Source organism: Euleptes europaea, chromosome 9 (assembly GCF_029931775.1).
Source record: "Euleptes europaea isolate rEulEur1 chromosome 9, rEulEur1.hap1, whole genome shotgun sequence".
NCBI lineage: Eukaryota > Metazoa > Chordata > Lepidosauria > Squamata > Sphaerodactylidae > Euleptes > Euleptes europaea.
In genome coordinates, this window is record NC_079320.1 from 23,322,469 (window position 1) to 23,340,047 (window position 17,579).

Below are 17,579 nucleotides of genomic sequence, written 5' to 3' on the forward strand. Positions count from 1 at the left end.
GACTAAACTGAGGCTATCGTATCGTCATGAGACTGTCACTGGAAAAGACAGTCATGCTAGGAAAAGTTGAGGGCAGCAGGAAAAGAGGAAGACCCAACAAGAGATGGATTGACTCAATAAAGGAAGCCACAGCCTTCAATTTGCAAGGTCTGAACAAGGCTGTCAAAGATAGGACATTTTGGAGGACTTTCATTCATAGGGTCGCCATGAGTCGGAAGCGACTTGGCGGCACTTGACCCCCACACACAGATGCACATTCCCCCCAACCGAATTCTCAAAACTCAAAAATAAACCCCCATGCGGAGTTCCGAGAATTCAGATGGGGGAAATGTGCATGTAGCAAGCAGCAAGTCCAAGGCAAAAAAAGCCTCCCGTGCAGAGATGGCGCCAGAGTCGTCTCCGTTCCGAGACCAGGCTCGCCCCTTGCAAAGCAACGCTTCAAAACGAGAGAGCTACGTGCCGCAGCCCACTTTCTTCGCCGTTAGTTCCTCCCTACGAGCCGGGCGTAGACGCCCCACCCCTCCCCGTGACGAGCCCCCGGAGGGGGGGGCGGACCGAAGCCCCTCCCCAAAAACAGCCCTCTTCCTCCCGGCCCTCGTCGGCATCAGCATCACGGTGCGCGCATGCTCCCTGCGGGGCGAGGGCTCTCCTCCGAGGGGGAAGCAAGAGGGCAAAGTGGAGCCTGGCATGCGAGTGACTCCCGCATCGGCAGCACCGCCGCGCCATGGTGCTGGACAGCTTGGCCCGCATTGTTAAAGTGCAGCTGCCCGCCTACCTCAAGCGCCTGCCCCTGCCCGAAAGCATCAGCGGTTTCCTCCGGCTTACAGGTGAGGGGGGCAGGATCGGCGGGCGGGGGATGGAGCCTGGGGGCGGCAGGGCCGGGCTCCCCTTTGCAAACGTGCTCCGCTTTGCATTGCAAACGCGCTCGACCCCCTGTCCTTGGAGGCAACGAAACGCGTTGGCCGTCTACGCGCGGGAGGCTCGAGCTTGCGTTGGTCGCTCCCTAGATGCCCGTTTGCCCCATCCCAATTTCCGAAACTCAAAAAGATGCCCCTGGGCCGAGTTTTGAGAATGCGGATCGGAACAGCGGGCATCTGGAGAGCAGCAGATCCAAGGCAAAACCTCCCACGCGTAAAAGTTAATTATGTTCCTTAAACAGCCTCAGTTAGGATTGGTAAATAAAGGTTTTAGTTCTTTGGGTAATAAGAATCCAGAGTTCCAAAGTACCCTTATTTTAATGCCCCCTTGATGTATTTCTCTCTCTCATATGTAAAGGCTTCGGCTCCATTCAGTTTCCTTCCCTTCTTCATCAGTCCCTGCCCCCACCGTTTTTTGTTCCTTCCTTTCCTTGCCTGTTCCTGACCTGAATACCTTTTTCTGCCTTTGTGCCTTCTGGTAGTTGGTTGCAAGTTGAGAGTTGTTTCTAATTCAGCCGTGCGTTCTTAAGCGGCACAGGAGGTGCAAGAAGTTTGTTTCAAAAGTAAAACCTGCCAAGTTTGGCGGGGCTTGTTCACGGGGAAGGCTGCAGCTCTGTGCCTGAACTCACTGATTTTGTTGAGTGAACTCTTTGATAGAGCACACTTAACTCGGTGTAGAACTGTACCCGCACATGTGTAGCAGGTTTCAGCCTCCTTGTTCAGCGTGCAAATGCTCACAGTAGACGCATAAAGTTGTTAATACAAAATGGTAATCCCTTGAACCTTTTTACCTATCTGCTCATTGGTACAGTGAAAAGAATCCCCCCACCAATTTTTGATCCATACATGTAAGCAAGTGTACATTTCAATGAGTAGTAAGTGTGCATTTGCATGTATGAGTTTTCCAAATGAATTAGCGTGCAATACAAGTGTATCACATGAAGCACAACTGGCTCAAGGGGATCGTACACAAAATTATTTAATGGAGCTTAGCTAACCTTTCAGTCTCCTTTGACCAGCCTGTCACAACTGCAACAAGGTAACGTCTGGTGAGTATTCGTGTCTTATGCCTTTTCCATGCATATTTATATGCAGCAATTCAAATCCATAGCATTGATTGTTAGTACAGACCAGGGAGTGTGCTGATTAATTTTTGATTAATCAAGAATAAATGGGAATTACCCTGTATTTTCTTCACAACACACCACTGATTCTCCTCCCCCTCGTATCCCCAGGAATTAATTGCTTGTTAAGATTTTCCTACCTATAAAGCATGTCTGTGCAGGAAAATACAAGACAGCTATATGTAGTTCATGATGACACGGCTGCTGATGTAGGTATCCTGCTACATGTACTTTGTTTTCCAGAGCATGGATAAGGAAAGGTGTGATTATTTTTAGCTCCCCAACATGTGCAAATGCAGCAAAAACATACATAAGCATGTGATTATCACAGGTGCAAAGTGGCCCTAAACAACATGTCAAAAGGCTAAAGGAGGTGAGCCTAAAAATCCTCTCAATAGAGCATCAATGTGTTGTAAAGTCACATTGATCCTGAAGGCTGAGAGACATAATATTGGGTTGGATCCATCTAACTATTCCACTGGTGGAAAAGTCACTTTTGAATGCTTCAAATGGCTATTCTGAAAATCAAGGGACTCGAATGGACAAAAAACCCCATGTGGGACAGGGCAGTAGTAAAGACCTCCATGGAGATGCTGTGGGGGTTCAAAATATATAACATGGAAGCTACTAGTCATTTCAGGGAATGATCACTGTCTTGGCAGAGGAGACAGAATTCCATATACCTCTGCCGCTTTATTCTTTTCTTGATTTCCTGTAGACACATTCATCTCCTGTGATGTGTTTTTCTGATGCAGCAAAAGAAAAGAGAGCTCGTTGCACAAGTTTCTGTACCACTTAGAATTGTGTGTTGATTTTTTTTGTTTTTCCCTCGCCAAAACATCCTCATGAGGATGGAGCAGGCATTAAGTCAGAGCAGTTTCCCCAAACCGGCACAGCATCTCTGTCTCTCCTATCTCTGAATTTTATATCTCACCACCAGCTATGCACAATCTGTAGGCTCAACTGGCTCATAAATCTAAAGGCACCAGAGGCTAAACGAGCATTCATGAATAGCAGGCAGTGTAGGCTAACAGGGCTGGAATCTTGTTAATCAGGATAGGCACAATTTGAAGGCTGTAGGGGCAAATGTGCTGAGTAAAGACAGAATGTTGTTTTGCTTGCCCTTCCTGTCAGTAGCCATAGCGGTAGTTTCATTTTATTAACCTCATAATACAGAGGGCATCTTCAAATGTAAGGTTCTTTAAATGCTCCTTTTTTCCCTTTATCACCTCCTCTGTTTGTCACTAGCTTCCTTTCCTAGGTAGCTCATAACATTCAAGCTAACCCCTCCTTCTGGCTTTGGGTCGGGGTCAACATAGTCAAGAATCGGCTGCAGCCCACAGAACAGCGGTGGGACCCCACTGACAGAGGTCCTGAGATGCACTTCCAAAATGGGGCCCAGAGAACTGGTCCTGGGGAAGAGCTGCCTCTTATAGAATCATAAAGTTGGAAGGGACCACCAGGGTCATCTAGTCCAACCCCCTGCACAATGCAGGAAAATCACAACTACCTCCACACCCACACTCCCAGTGACCCTTACTCCATGCCCATAAGATGGCCAAGATGCCTTCCCTCTCATGATCTGCTTAAGGTCATAGAATCACCATTGCTGACAGATGGCCATCTAGCCTCTGCTTAAAAACCTCCAGGGAAGGAGAGCTTACCACCTCCCGAGGAAGCCTGTTCCACAGAGAAACCGCTCTCAACTGTTAGAAAATTCTTCCTAATGTCTAGACAGAAACTCTTTTGATTTAATTTCAACCCATTGGTTCTGGTCTGCCCTTCTGGGGCAACAGAAAACAACTCGGCACCTTATGCTCTGGGGCAAATCATCCCTGCCTCGTTGTTTCTGTGCATGTTTTCCAGTCTACTCCAGAGGCCTTCTGAGATAGTCCTCTTTTGTCCCAACATGGCAACAGGGTTTGCCTTCTCTGCAGCCATGACATAGCTCCAAACCCAGAGGTCAGCTGGCACTGGCAAACCCCAGCAGCTGCAGTGAAGGAGCTACTCCATCGCCTGGACATTTGGGCCGATCCTGTGATGAATCTCATTGGCCGCCCATTCACTCTTCTGCATGCCAGTCTTAGGCATTTGATCTTAAACCTATGATCCTTGGTTGATTTTCTTGCAGCCATCGCTGGGAGATTAATAGTGGGCAATGCTCAGTAATGGACAGACAGTTGGCCCCTGTATTTCCTATTTGAACATCCTGCTATGACGTGTGTGAGAATGAAGCCCACTATTCCCACATCTCCTTTTCACTTCAGTACTTTAAGGTAGACGATTATTGAGCAATGCGTGAGTAACTTTTTCTCCCAGGAATTCCCTCTTAGACCAGATATCTGATTTTTATAGCTTTTATTTATTAAGCATACATACTAAAAACACAGGTTATTTAGGATTTATAGACCGGTGGAATAATACTGAATACTAGCAAATACAATATTTATATTTTAGGTTTATATCCTGCCTCTCTCCCATTACACACTACACACACAATTGCTAGTTAGATCCACACACACACACACACACATATATACACACACAATTGCTAGCAGTGTGTATGTTAAGTGCCATCAAGTCGCTTCCAACTCATGGCGACCATATGAATTAAAGTCCTAACCCTATGAATTAAAGTCCTCCAAAATGTCCTATCTTTGACAGCCTTATTCAGATCTTGCAAATTGAGGGCTGTGGCTTCCTCTATAGAGTCAATCCATCTCTTGTTGGGTTTTCCTCTTTTCCTGCTGCCCTCAACGTTTCCTAGCATGACTGTCTTTTCTAGTTACTCTTGCCTTCTCATAATGTGACCAAAATACGATAGCCTCAGTTTAGTCATTTTAACTTCTAGGGACAATTCAGGCTTAATTTGATCTATAACCCACTGATTTGTTTTTTTGGCAGTCCACAGTATCCGTAACACTCTCCTCCAACACCACATTTCAAAGGAATCTATTTTCTTCCTATCAGCTTTCTTCACTGTCCAGCTTTCACACCCATACATAGTAAAAGGGAATACGATGGCATGAATTAATCTAGTCTTGGTGGCCAGTGACACATCCTTACACTTCAGAATTGCTAGCTAGATCTACACACACACACATACAGAGAGAGAGAGAGAATTGCTAGCTAGAGCTACTTACAATGTACAGTCATCTCTCCCCCCTTGACAGACGGATCAAGGCTTCCCCAACCCAGCATCTGGGCGAGGTAAATACAAGACAGAGAAAAAATGAGGCAAGACCCAGCTTTGCATCCTTTGACCTCCCCTATTTACATGCTTCTTTGAGTTGGGTAGTCGCCTCAGTGGCCCAATCAGAACTTTGGGTGCAAATTAAAAATTGTCTCTCAGAGGGCTTGTGACCGTTCAGTAAAGTTGACAGGCGTGTTTTCATCCAAAACGAAAATTAGAGAGGTGTGTGAATGCATATGCTATGGGTGCAAGGCAGGATGAGAGAGGTGTTGGCCTGGAAATAACGTTGGAGCTCCCCCTCCCCTATAAGAGGCTATGTCAGGACGACCAAAAGGTGGTATCTGGATGGTGATTTCACTCTTCTTCTTCTGTCCTGGTTGTGCGTCACCTCCTTGCCAGAAAAGGTATCTTGATTATTTTTGTTGCTAATTTAAAACGGGGCAAGCCTGCTTTGTCATAAAATGAAATGGATCTATCCATAACAAATGCCTCCTTTCTTTTCCCCTCCTTTGTCAGACACTCCTCCTCCACATTGGGACAGGGCAGACAAGGAGCAGTTGTGACTGTTCCATCTCCTCCTGCCTGCTGCAGCTGACAGATCTTATTCTTTCTCCTCTACAGCGGCAGCAACAACTCCAGGGAAGGGAGAAAACTGAATGTACATTACATTTTCTAACGATTCAGGTCTGGGTTTTCTGGACCCCACTTGCTTTCCCCGCATCCACCAGCAGCTATGGGGAAAGGTATTTTAAAGGTCCACAACGGCCAGTGTTGGATAGTGGTTAGAGTGTCGGACTGGGATCTGGGAGAACCAGGTTCGAATCCCCACTTCTGCCATGGGCGCTCACTGGGTGACCTTGGGCCAGTCACACACGCTCAGCCTAACTTGTGTTGCTTTGGGTGATGCATCCGTGTTTGTACTCCAGCCTCACTGAGCTCTGCCCTCTGATTTCTGTCATACATAAGAGCTTTGTATGGCTCTCATGAGATTGTTGCCAGCTCTGTCACTTTGATCCATATTGCTACACTTGTCTCAGTATCCGATTCCTGGGTTAGTTCTGTAAGTGCAACCCCATGAGTGTTTGTGACCAATCTTATCCACTGAACTGGCTCCTTAAGTCATTTATTTTTTGCCCAGTTGTGAGGCAGATCAACCAGTGAACTGGGAGATTCAGCTTTTGGATCAACCTGTGGGTTTCCTCAGTATATGTGCTGCCAAAGCGAGTAGATGTGGGCCCCCTTTGGGAATCGTAGGTTAGGTTTCAGCAGTACAATGTATCTTTCATATAGGTCAGCATATGTTTACTGTGCTCCGTTGCACATACTAAAGCTGCTTAATACAAACAGAAGGTTGTAAATTGGACGCAGTTGGGAACTGTATTGTACGATCCCGATATGTTTCAGTAAAATCCCTGCTTAAAAGTGTGTGTGAGGAAAGGAACGATTAGTTTCACTGAAGCCAGATAGTGTTACTCGTTCTTCAGAGATACTGGGTTGGATCCTTCCAGCCTTACTTCTGGCCAAATAGAAGAGGGGCCTATTTTGACCACCAAAGATACTGTGTCAGGAATCATGTGACATCTGTGAGCAAAAGCCATGCGTGTCAAGGGCTGCAAAGAGAAGGTAAACTGGATGAAATGAATGGGCTTAGACTGGAGTAACTCTCCTTAGGATTGCACTGCAAATGCTATGGGGCTGTATTTTGTTACCAACAAACATTGCAACTGTAAGTATTGCCATTCTACATAAGGTGGCAAGATCTCAGCTGAGAAAATGACAAAAACTCATTGTCATAACCTATCAATTGGTCCAATGTAAAAATCCCCCTATCGGTCCAAGCCTTTCATAAAAAATATTTCTTCCCAATTTTTAGATCTGGATTGACCCATAATGTCCTCCAAAATGTCCTCTCTTTAACAGCCTTGTTCAGGTCTTGCAAATTGAGGGCTGTAGCTTCCTTTATAGAGTCAATCCATCTCTTTTGGGTTGTCCTCTTTTCCTGCTGCCCTCAACTTTTCCTAGCATGACTGTCTTTTCCAGTGACTCTTGTCTTCTCATAATGTGACCAAAGTACAACAGCCTCAGTTTAGTCATTTTAGTTTCTAGGACCAGTTCAGGCTTGATTTGATCTATAACCCACTGATTTGTTTATTTTTTGGCAGTCCACGGTATCCATAACACTCTTCTCCAACACCACACATTTCAAAGGAATCTACTTTCTTCCTAGCAGCTTTCTTCATTGTCCAGCTTTCACACCTATACATAGTAATTGGAAATTTGATGGCATGAATTAACCTGATCTAGCATCTATAGCTGTCAGAAAATCCAGGAGGTCAATGGCTTTATTCTGCTTCTGACCGTCTTAGGATCCTTGTGCTGGCATTTAGCAAACAAACAATTTGACACAAGAGAACCTAAATGTTGAACCACTGTGGGTGAAAGGTGGAGAGATGGCAATAAAGAATTTGCAGATAACCCAGCATGGCTTTGCCTTGCAGTGCAGGGACTCTTCCTTCTTTCAGTTCCTCTTCATGTTCTGCTGAAATGTATACTATGGCCTCATGATGACTGTGCTTTCTGTGCTGGTATGATTGATTAAACTGATGGTGGTAGTCTGGCAGCTTTTATCTGCTCCCTGCAGAGTGTTTGCGACTGAGTCAAAGGAAGATATACAGCTGTCTCTGAGAACTACATTTGGTGCACCTCTAGATGCTTTCCGGCAGAAAAGAAAGCTCATAGTCTTGCCTTCTTTTGTGTACCTAAGATGCTGAGAAGACAAGAACTGCCTTGCTGGACCAAACAAAAGGACCAGTTTGTCCAGGATTCTGACTCCAGCACTGGCCAGGTGACCCACTCTCTGTTTTTTGATCTCCACACCCAGGAATTTGAGACTATCTCTGAAATTGAAGACTCGGCTTCTAGTTATTCTGGCTAATAGCTGTTGAGAAACTTATCCTTTATGAACATATCTGATACTTTAAAAAAACAAACCACCAGAGCTAAAGTGATTATCATAAGCTCCTGACTGTATGAAGCCACCTTATATCAAGTCAAATAATTGGTCCACCCAATTTGGTATTGCCCATTCTGACTGGTAGCAGGTCTCCAGGGTCCTAGGCAGAGAAAGCATGTACTGTTCTTCTCAGACCTGGCCTTTCCTTCCATGGTAATGGATGTTATAAGTTAATTATTCATTAAAGTGTTTGTCTTGAATCTTATTGTCAATCATAGTTACTTACATACATTTTTAATTTTACTCCAGCATGAAGTTCCTTAAATTTACACATGTGAAATTAAGCAAGCTCTTAACATCTTCCAGTTGATTATTCAGCAAGGTGTGCAGCTTTCCCTACACTTGTATTCATTTGGTGCATCTTTCACATGTATGTATTGCTTTTGCAGATGGAGGGTTGCCGCAGCCTTGTGAATGGGTTGCTGGGATACTTGAAATGACTGCTGGGCATTTGTGGGTTAGAGGATGGGAATCACCCAAAGACAAAATTCTGTTGTTGGGGAATATTGTTGCAGTCTTTATCAGCCTGCTAAAAACATGTGTTTGTGGTTTGGATCTACACGAGTCTTTTGATTTATTCTTGGCACTATCAGAGAACTGAAAGAACATACTTATTTTCATCCCTACCCATATTTCGAAGTTGCAGTCTGCAGAGCACTTACTCTGCAGAAATGCCAGGACTACCTTGGCAATAGTGAGTCCAAGCTGTCTAGCAGCTGCTTGAAACTGGAAGGGAAAACATTCTGCCGATTAAACTTTGAAGAGGACATAATTCAGGAAGTAATTTGCACAAAATTTAAATTTGCAAATAGGATAGCTTTTAGTTCAGTCAGTTGTGAGTAGCTGAGCTTCCGGATGAGAGGGATTTCATTTAAAAAAAAATATTCTTGCTGGTTAATGTTCCTTTGTTTTTCCTTCATCGTCCATGGTATGAATATGACCTTGGTTTGAAAGTTTCAGTGTTAGCCATTGTTCAGCAATTTTAATGCCTTTTTGGTTCAATTCTGATCCTTCTTTGGAGTTTGCTTTTATTCCATTGTCTCCATTATCTTGTTATGTTAACATTTAGTGAACTTAATTTTGCTAGTATCCTGTATTTTTTGATCTAATGATATGCTCAGGGCTATGACTGTGTTCTGCATGTTCTTGCTTGCTTGCCTGCTTGGTCTGAGGAACAGAGGATTTGTTGTCCATGCTTATGGTTGTTCATATGAAAAGCCTGTTTATTTGCACAAAGCAAGTAGATGCACTAATGTTTCTGGAATCTCTTAATCCAGGACCTAAGTGAACAATGTCGGTTGGCTAAACATAAAGGATATTTTCACATTATTGCACTCTATTTTATCAAGCATCATCCTGACAATAGCCTTTATTAGATTATTTAACCAAGGAGAAGAAAATAGATACCATATATAGCTTCCTGGGCATTGTTCCCTTTTCTGCAAGCTTTAGAGATACAGTAGACCCTCACCTTTTGCAAGGGATCAGTTCCTGGGATCACTGTGAATGGCAACATATTACAAGGCATCCCAGCATCAAAAACAAAACAAAACACATTTCTTACAAAATTTAATGACGTGGTAATTATGATATCCCAAGCTAGCCCAGTCTTGCCAGATCTCGGAAGCTAAGCAGGGTCAGCCATGGTTAGTATTTGGATGGGAGACCACCAAGGAATACCAGGGTCGTGACGTGGAGGCAGGCAATGGCAAACCCCCTCTGAACATCTCTTACCTTGAAAACCTTATGGGGGTCTTCATGAGTTGGGTGCTGTCACTGTATTAGCCAAATGTTGTTGTTTTTTATGCCAATAAAGGTACTTGATTGATTGAGTTGGGTGCAATTTGACAACAAAAAAGTGATTATGATGATGACACAGTGGGAGAAAAAAACAGACTGGAGATTGCATCATGTGATCAAACTGCAAATTGTGAATAGGTGAAATCACAAGCAAGGAATCCATGACTGATGAGGATCCACTATATATACAAAGACCAATGAGCCACTGTTGTTGTACAGTACAAATGTGCTACTAAGTGGGGAAAATACTAGTCCCCATGGATACACAGAACAATGTTAGTTCCTTCCTGTGGAATATCTCAGGGGCTCTCTCCCCTGTAATTTCAAACTTAGTATGTACAACTGTATTGGAGGGAGAGAAATTCAAGCCCTTATAATGGCATTCTGGAACAAAACACTTTCTAGTTGTAACATCCTTTTAAAGTTATTTTTTGTTGAATGAGAATGCATTAAAACGTGTCTTTTGCTTCAGAAGCTAATAAAAGAGTAGTGAGTGAATCAATGTGCCTGTTGATAAAATCTTCAAAATGAAACAGGTTCTCAGAACACAACTTGTTTCAAGAGAGACCTATACATTCTGAGGTGGAAAGAGGGCTTGAAAAAACATCGATTTTCTTCCATATGTATCTGTACTGTTTGGTGCGAATGATGGTGTGAATGAAACTCATCCGCCTTCTTCAATTATTCCGAGTTATTGAGATTTTTTCAAAAAACACCCTCTCTAATATTATGGTTTTGGCCCTTTCTGTTTTCATGTATGGCTATAGAACAACCCACTGTTAGGTTCAGACACACACACCCTCATTTTTTTGGCCCAGTGTTATTTTAAGAAGAGATTTTGTTGAAAAGCAAAATAAATTAGTCAAGTAAATGTAGCCATTTTAAGCAGGCAAAAAGCTTGAACGTGATAGCCAGCCTACTCACATCAATCTTGATTCATTTTTTAATGTAGGTACAATATACACCGACATGACCCCCAAAGGTGGCTAAATAGGAGCCAAGCTTGTGGGGAAGAAAGTTTTTGTGGTCTCGCAATGCCGAATTAAACTTCTGCTTTTTGGAGCAATGCTCTAGATTCTCAAAGTGTGCTTTATTGGAAATGTGCGGATTTTATGCGGAGATAATGTATACTTTGGGTTCTAGCTTTAAGCGTGTGTGTATGTTCCTGCAAGTCCCTCCTATGTCTAAAATCATAGGTTGGAAAAGGATTTGAATACGTGTCGATTTGATTAGATAGCTTGGTTGTTTTCTAGTCTGTGGTTTATCAAAAGGAGGTTGGGTAGCCAAAGTTTCTTGTGAAGTGTATGATCAGTGCAGGCTGGCTGATCAAAGAGCATAGCATTTATTGTTAAAAAAAAAATCAGTGCGTAAGTCAAAGGTGTGTCACTGTGACATTTCCAAAGCCTGTCAGAGAGAGAGCCTTGGTTAGTCAGGAAAACAGCTGTTTGAAACTACCCAAGTTGAGAGTGATAATTTTTGCCCTTGGCCACTGAACCAAGGGGGAACACAAGGACAGATACAGGTAATGCTATGTATAGTTAAATAATTGTGCTAAGGATTTTACTGTCAGAACCTCATAATGAATATTCCCAAGGAAGTCAAATGTATACGTAAAACATAGGGTTAATCTTTCCCTTAGAGTGACAATGGTTGAGGGAGGAGGAAAAGTACCATATTGTAGTCCACCAGTTGGGAAGAAGGTGTATGTGTGTAAAGTGCTGTCAAGTTGCAGCCGACTTATGGCAACCCAGTAGGGTTTTCAAGGCAAGAGACTAACAGAGGTGGTGTGCCATTGCCTTCCTCTGCATAATGACACTGGTAGTCCTTGGTGGTCTCCCATCCAAGTGCTAACCAGGACTGACCCTGCTTAACTTCTGAGATCTGACGAGAGCAGGCTAGCCTGGGCCATCCAGGTCAGGGCAGGAAGAAAGTAGGACACCATTATTCTTTCAGGGGCAACTAAACTTTACGGGAGTGGGGAACTGGAACACAAAGGATGGTTTTCCTTCATGTGTGCTTTCTTTAGGAGCCACAGCTATAGCATACAGCTCAGCTACATTTGAACACTTTCCCTGTAGGAACTGCAAATTATGTTCCTGGAGGAAGTAGGTATTTTGGATCCCAAACTTTTAGTCCTAAAACAGTGGCAGAGCTGGAATCTGTAGAGGGTTAGAATATGAAGCCCTAACCCACATGCAAAGCTCTAGGCCCTTGTTTACAGCATATGCTCACATCAAAAATACAACAATGATGCAGTTGCCTCCAAGAAGCATTTCTTGCATGAACCCAGTGGCACAACTCTCATTTGTTTCAGTGAGGCTACACAACACACATTCATGAAAGACTGTCATTCGCTCCAGATTATCCGCAATGTAATGTGATGTCTGCATGGGCAAATATCATCCTTGTCTTAGATTCCCTTCCCACTTCAATCCTTCCTTTCTACTTTCCTCCCAATGAAGCCAGGTTAAGATTTCTGGGGACCAATTTTGCAGGAACGAGTTCACTCATACAAAAAAACTGCAATCAGGTGAATAAGTAAGGCAGAGCAAACTGAACTACATAATGATGGTGTAGATCTTTATTTTTTCATTTAACATGTTGTGATAGAGCTGGTACTGATGTTGAACCAGTGAGCTCTTTGGAGTCAGCTAGAGGGTACCAAGGAGTCAGCCACCTTGTCTTGTGAATCAGAGTTAATCTAATATTTCTTGTCTGTGGTCTAGTCGTCTTCAGTTATAGCTATTACATTATACTTTTTCTTTATATACATTTTAATTTCCATTCATGCAGGCAGCCATGTGACTCTCAGAATCAAGGTGAAATATTATAAAACAGCATAAAATTTACCCTCGACACCCATTTAAATGAGCGTGATGTAAAAGGGCAGAAGAATATACAACATGCAACAGCTTTCATCTTAGCAATAGCTCAGAGCAACAAAAATGTTTTTAACAATTGTTTAAAAACATGGTTTGAGCAAACCTGGCATATTCCAGTGGGGGGAAAGTTCTGTATCACCAAAAATTTAAATTACACAGCACTGCTTGTCATCAGTGTGAAGGATAGCATTATCATAAGCATTTTTGCAATGCAGTGGTGTTTATTTTAGAAAGACATTGTCAGGGAGATGCTCTGGAATGATCTACAGAGAAATCATGAAAAAGAGAATAGCACTATTGACTAGTATGTCTCTCGCTCTCAGTTCACTAATGTATTTCTCAAGATTTCCAGGTGTATTGTTTTCCAGAAACTCCACTTCTTTTGCACTATTTTGAGAATATGGATATCCTTCAAAAGGAGCACAGTTAGCACCATTTAATACGCTGAGGTGTGACTGGAACCGAGAAATAGGTGCCATATAAAAATTAGCGGCTTTGGAAAGTCAGGCAAGGGCTGCCTTCTTTTTTCCTTGTTTCCCACCTGCTGGCCTAGAGTGTTTTGTGGGGGAGGGAGCCAGAGCACAAATTGCAGGTATGGCATAGAGACTACTGGAAATTACTAACCTAGCCAGAGTTGTAATGTATCACTCCAGCAATCTCATTCTTTATTTTATTTTATATGAGGGGTACAGAAAGGAAAAGAAGGGAAGGGGAAAAATGGATGATCAAATATACATCATCCTCCAAGCTTCTACATAGATTAAATTGAAAATAAAAGAAATTACAAAATATTGTATCATACTAAACATTACTTCATCTCAAGATTTTCTAAAGTGAACAAGATTATGTTTCAACCACTGAGCGTCCACATCAACTAAACTTAAGAAGATCTAATGCCATATCTTCTATTAAACGTCTTAAACATATGTATACTTTATGTACCTCTATGTCTACAGCCACCTCATTCTGATGTACAGTGAGGAGAGTTTCCATGACAGTGCCGCTATTTTCTGAAGGCAGTTAATGCTTCCCCTGCCAGGCACTGGAACTATGTGCAGGATGGCACTACATGTTATGGCTGCTGCAAGGGTAGGACCTAGCGATCTCCTTGGAACAGGCTAGTTAGATAGCAACTAATGCTGGAAACTGTTCATGGTGCCGAAAACCTTAAAATCTGGTTATGTGCTCAGTTTCAGAATGGCTGCGGTTACTACCTTTCCTGGGTGTCCTCGCTCTGCTCGGATATCTCGCTGTCCGTCCATTCCTTCCGAAAAAGAAGACGCAGAGGGATAGCTTGATTAATCTCAAAATCCAGAAGGAGAATCCCAAAGTAGTGAACGAAATCAACATTGAGGATCTCTGTCACACGAAGGCAGTGTACTGCAGGTGTTGGCGCTCGAAAACGGTGAGTCACTTTGTTCAATGTAATGTTGAAGGATTCTCTTTTTGTTACCATGATTCATAACTTGCATGATACGGTATTGTCATGACCATGCAGTGGGAGTTTCCAATAGACTTTTGCAGTGTGTCGTTTTCTCTTGTGCTAGTTTGGTTCCCGCATTACTTTTGACACACAGTTGTTCACACCAAGACACCTGCAGGTCCAAATCGTTACCCTAAATTGAAAAATTACTTTGTGGAGGTGTTGCCACTGTAATCCGGAGAGATTTGAAGCCATGGTTTCCAAATCTGGTTTGCCAGCCATTCACAAGCCATGGTGTCAATTCAGACATCACATCCAGCCATTGCTTGTTTAACCATGGTTTGGTATGATGTCTGAATTGTGCATCTGCATCCCAGTTACACTTGCACCCATGGAGCAGTTGTGTCTGACTTTCTATGTGATGATTGTGTTGCTTCAGGAAGAGGGTGGGAGGTAAGCATGTAGGCGTAGCCAAGACTATGTGAAAAGACTCTAGAAGGAAAGCTGTAGTGATGGAAGGGCATAATAGGTCACGGTATGGCAACAGACTCTGCAGCTGTTAAGTCTGACTGTAAACTTCTTTGGGACTAAAGCAAATGTTTTGAAATTCCTAAGAATCACGAGTCCCAAGTTTCTGTGAGCATGAGCTCGTAGGGAGACATTAAATGGTTGTCAGATCTGTGGTTCAGAGCAAGTGCATAAAATATTCTAAGCAGGGCATACAGTGGCTTATTAGATTGAATGCATGCCAAATGGATTGGGATCAGGGTACTTAGTGGACCCCACCTCCTTCCATATGAACTTGCCCAGCAAAATATTCTTTGGAAGTCCTGCTTCAAATTTCCCCTCTTCCACAGATGAGCTGAGTTGTTCAGAAGGCAAGGCCTTCTTAGTGGGGGCTCCGAAGTTGTAAAATGCCCTCCCTTCAACCATTCACCCGGCACAAAGCCTTCTAAGTTTTCAGTGCCAGGACAAAACATGCCTGTTCTAGCCTATTCGTTGTTATATGTAGGTTCTAATATTTTTTCCTTCTTCTTGCTTGCTTCTGTTCTACTGGATTTATTGTAACCACTATATTATGTTTCTCTCTGAAATTATTTGATGTCTCTGGTTATGAGTGCTGCAAAAGTATATTCACTGTAAGGTATTTGCTGCCATTCCCAAAACTACTTTAACACTGTCAGGTTTATTTTTGTTTTACTATATATTATATTGTGAGTTTTGAAATTTTTTAATTTGATAAAAATCTGCCTTGTGAACCATTTAGTTAAGAGTGGGATAAAAATAGAATAAACAATAATCTTGCCGCCTGGATCTTTTCCTGTCTCTCTCTCTTAAACTAATGTTTGACATCCAATTCTGGTTGTGTGGATTGTATTCTGGTACAGTTATAAATAACCTAGGCTCACAAATGTAAAGCTTTCCATAAATATCACCACAATACACAAGTTAGTTACCTCTACCTTCCCTTTTCCCCCCTTTTCAGTTCCCTGTCTGTGATGGCTCTCACAACAAGCACAATGAGTCAACGGGCGATAATGTGGGTCCATTGATACTCAAGAAGAAAGAAGTCTAGCAACTCCTTCACTAAACCATGACTGAAAGGAAGGTCTACTGTTACCCCTTATGTGGTAGTGCTTTCAGTCTAAGAATTGCTGTAGTCTTGACTTTTGATATCTTTTTAGGTTTCTTTAGATTTATAGTCTGGGCTAAAGATGTTCCTATATTTTGTATGGTCTGACAAATGTCTTAACATTATAAAAACTTCCCCCTAAACATTGGTGTCAATCAGCATAACAGAATTACCATTCCCAGTGTTTCCATTTAACCTGTTTGATATGAACATCCTGAAATAAAACATTAGACTATATGTGTGCCACTACTCTTATTCCATTAGCGTCCCACTACCTATGGGCACTTCTACACTGCAAATGTAACTGGGTTTAGAACCAGCTGAACTGCCGTTAACTTCCACCAAAGAACTAGGGGAGCTGTAGAAGATAATTCCTTGTTCTGACATTGGGGTTATCCTTATTCTTCCATGAGCAGAAGAGCTGTGGCTTAAATCTTTACCAGTTCTGTAAGTGTGAAATTGACCAATAAGTCCCATCCATGCTTGAAACGTACAACTGCAATGGAAGTTGAGTGAGGTGTGGTATCATAGCCTCTTTCAGACCCACGGTTCTTGGGATTTGTTGGATGACAATGATTAACCCACATGGAAAGTGGTTAATATGTCTCCTGTGGACATTACCTTTGTCGCCATCTATTTTCTGTTTTCAGAAGCAATACAGGTTGTACCTTTATAAGATTCACGGCTGGTCTTTGGTGTAAAGAGTTTTGCTCCTCATATTTATGTTGCAGGGTTGGGTAAATAGATAACAGACCCCCATAAGTATAAAACTGTTAAATGGAGAAATAGCATAATCTACTTATGCAATCCATGTTGCTGCAAACAACTGCCTATATTGGACAATATGTGGAAAACATTAGCTATGTAGGCAACAAAAAATGAGGCTGCCACCCAGATAAAAACAAATTCACATCACTGTGTCCCAAACAAGAAAAGTACAATATGTTCAGATTTTAACCTATGTGATTCCATTATGTTACACTCTGGAACACTTTCTGTTATACCCCAGTTTCCCTGTGGCCCCACTGTTGTTGTGAACTTAGTGGACCACCTTTAACTTTTCTTATCTCAAGCATATCAAAACATCAACTACAAAACATCCACTACACTCCTACATAACTTGGTCCAAACTTCCATTACAGTCCTTGGTTCCTTCTTTTCTCCTATCACCACCAAAACTTCCTAGGAACGACTTCTACTCATGTCAGCATTACAACTGTGTCCACAGTCTTTACCTAAGGATTCATACAGTTGGGGTTCATTCTTTGCCCTACACCTAAAAGGCTGAGAACCAATTCCAGGCTAAAGAAGATACAGCCTAACTTTCTCAAACCAACATTGTACCTTTTATTATGGCATCTGAGACCAGTTTGGGCACCTGTGTGGCATTAAGGTTTTGGGTACCTGGAATGACTACTCTGGAGACCTACAGATCCTATTCTGCAGAAGTATCTCGATGAAAGAAACTGGGAAAAGTACTGAGCAGTTGCTGAGTGATCACCTTTATCTCCTTTGGCTCTACTCCCATGGGACCTAAAACGCATGACAGTAAAATTTGCCGCAGCACTTTCCTTTCCGATAATGTCACAAGAAG

General features: G+C 42.6%; 1 protein-coding gene across 1 annotated transcript; it reads left to right on the forward strand.

Moving 5' to 3' along the window:
• Nucleotides 1–723: 723 nt before the first annotated feature.
• CISD2 (CDGSH iron sulfur domain 2) lies at nt 724–16,096 on the forward strand. The gene is made up of 3 exons (XM_056855656.1): nt 724–827; nt 14,120–14,334; nt 15,839–16,096. Exons 1-3 carry the CDS (start codon nt 725–727, stop codon nt 15,926–15,928), a joined length of 408 nt encoding a protein of 135 aa, XP_056711634.1. The 5' UTR covers nt 724; the 3' UTR covers nt 15,929–16,096.
• Nucleotides 16,097–17,579: the final 1,483 nt, after the last annotated feature.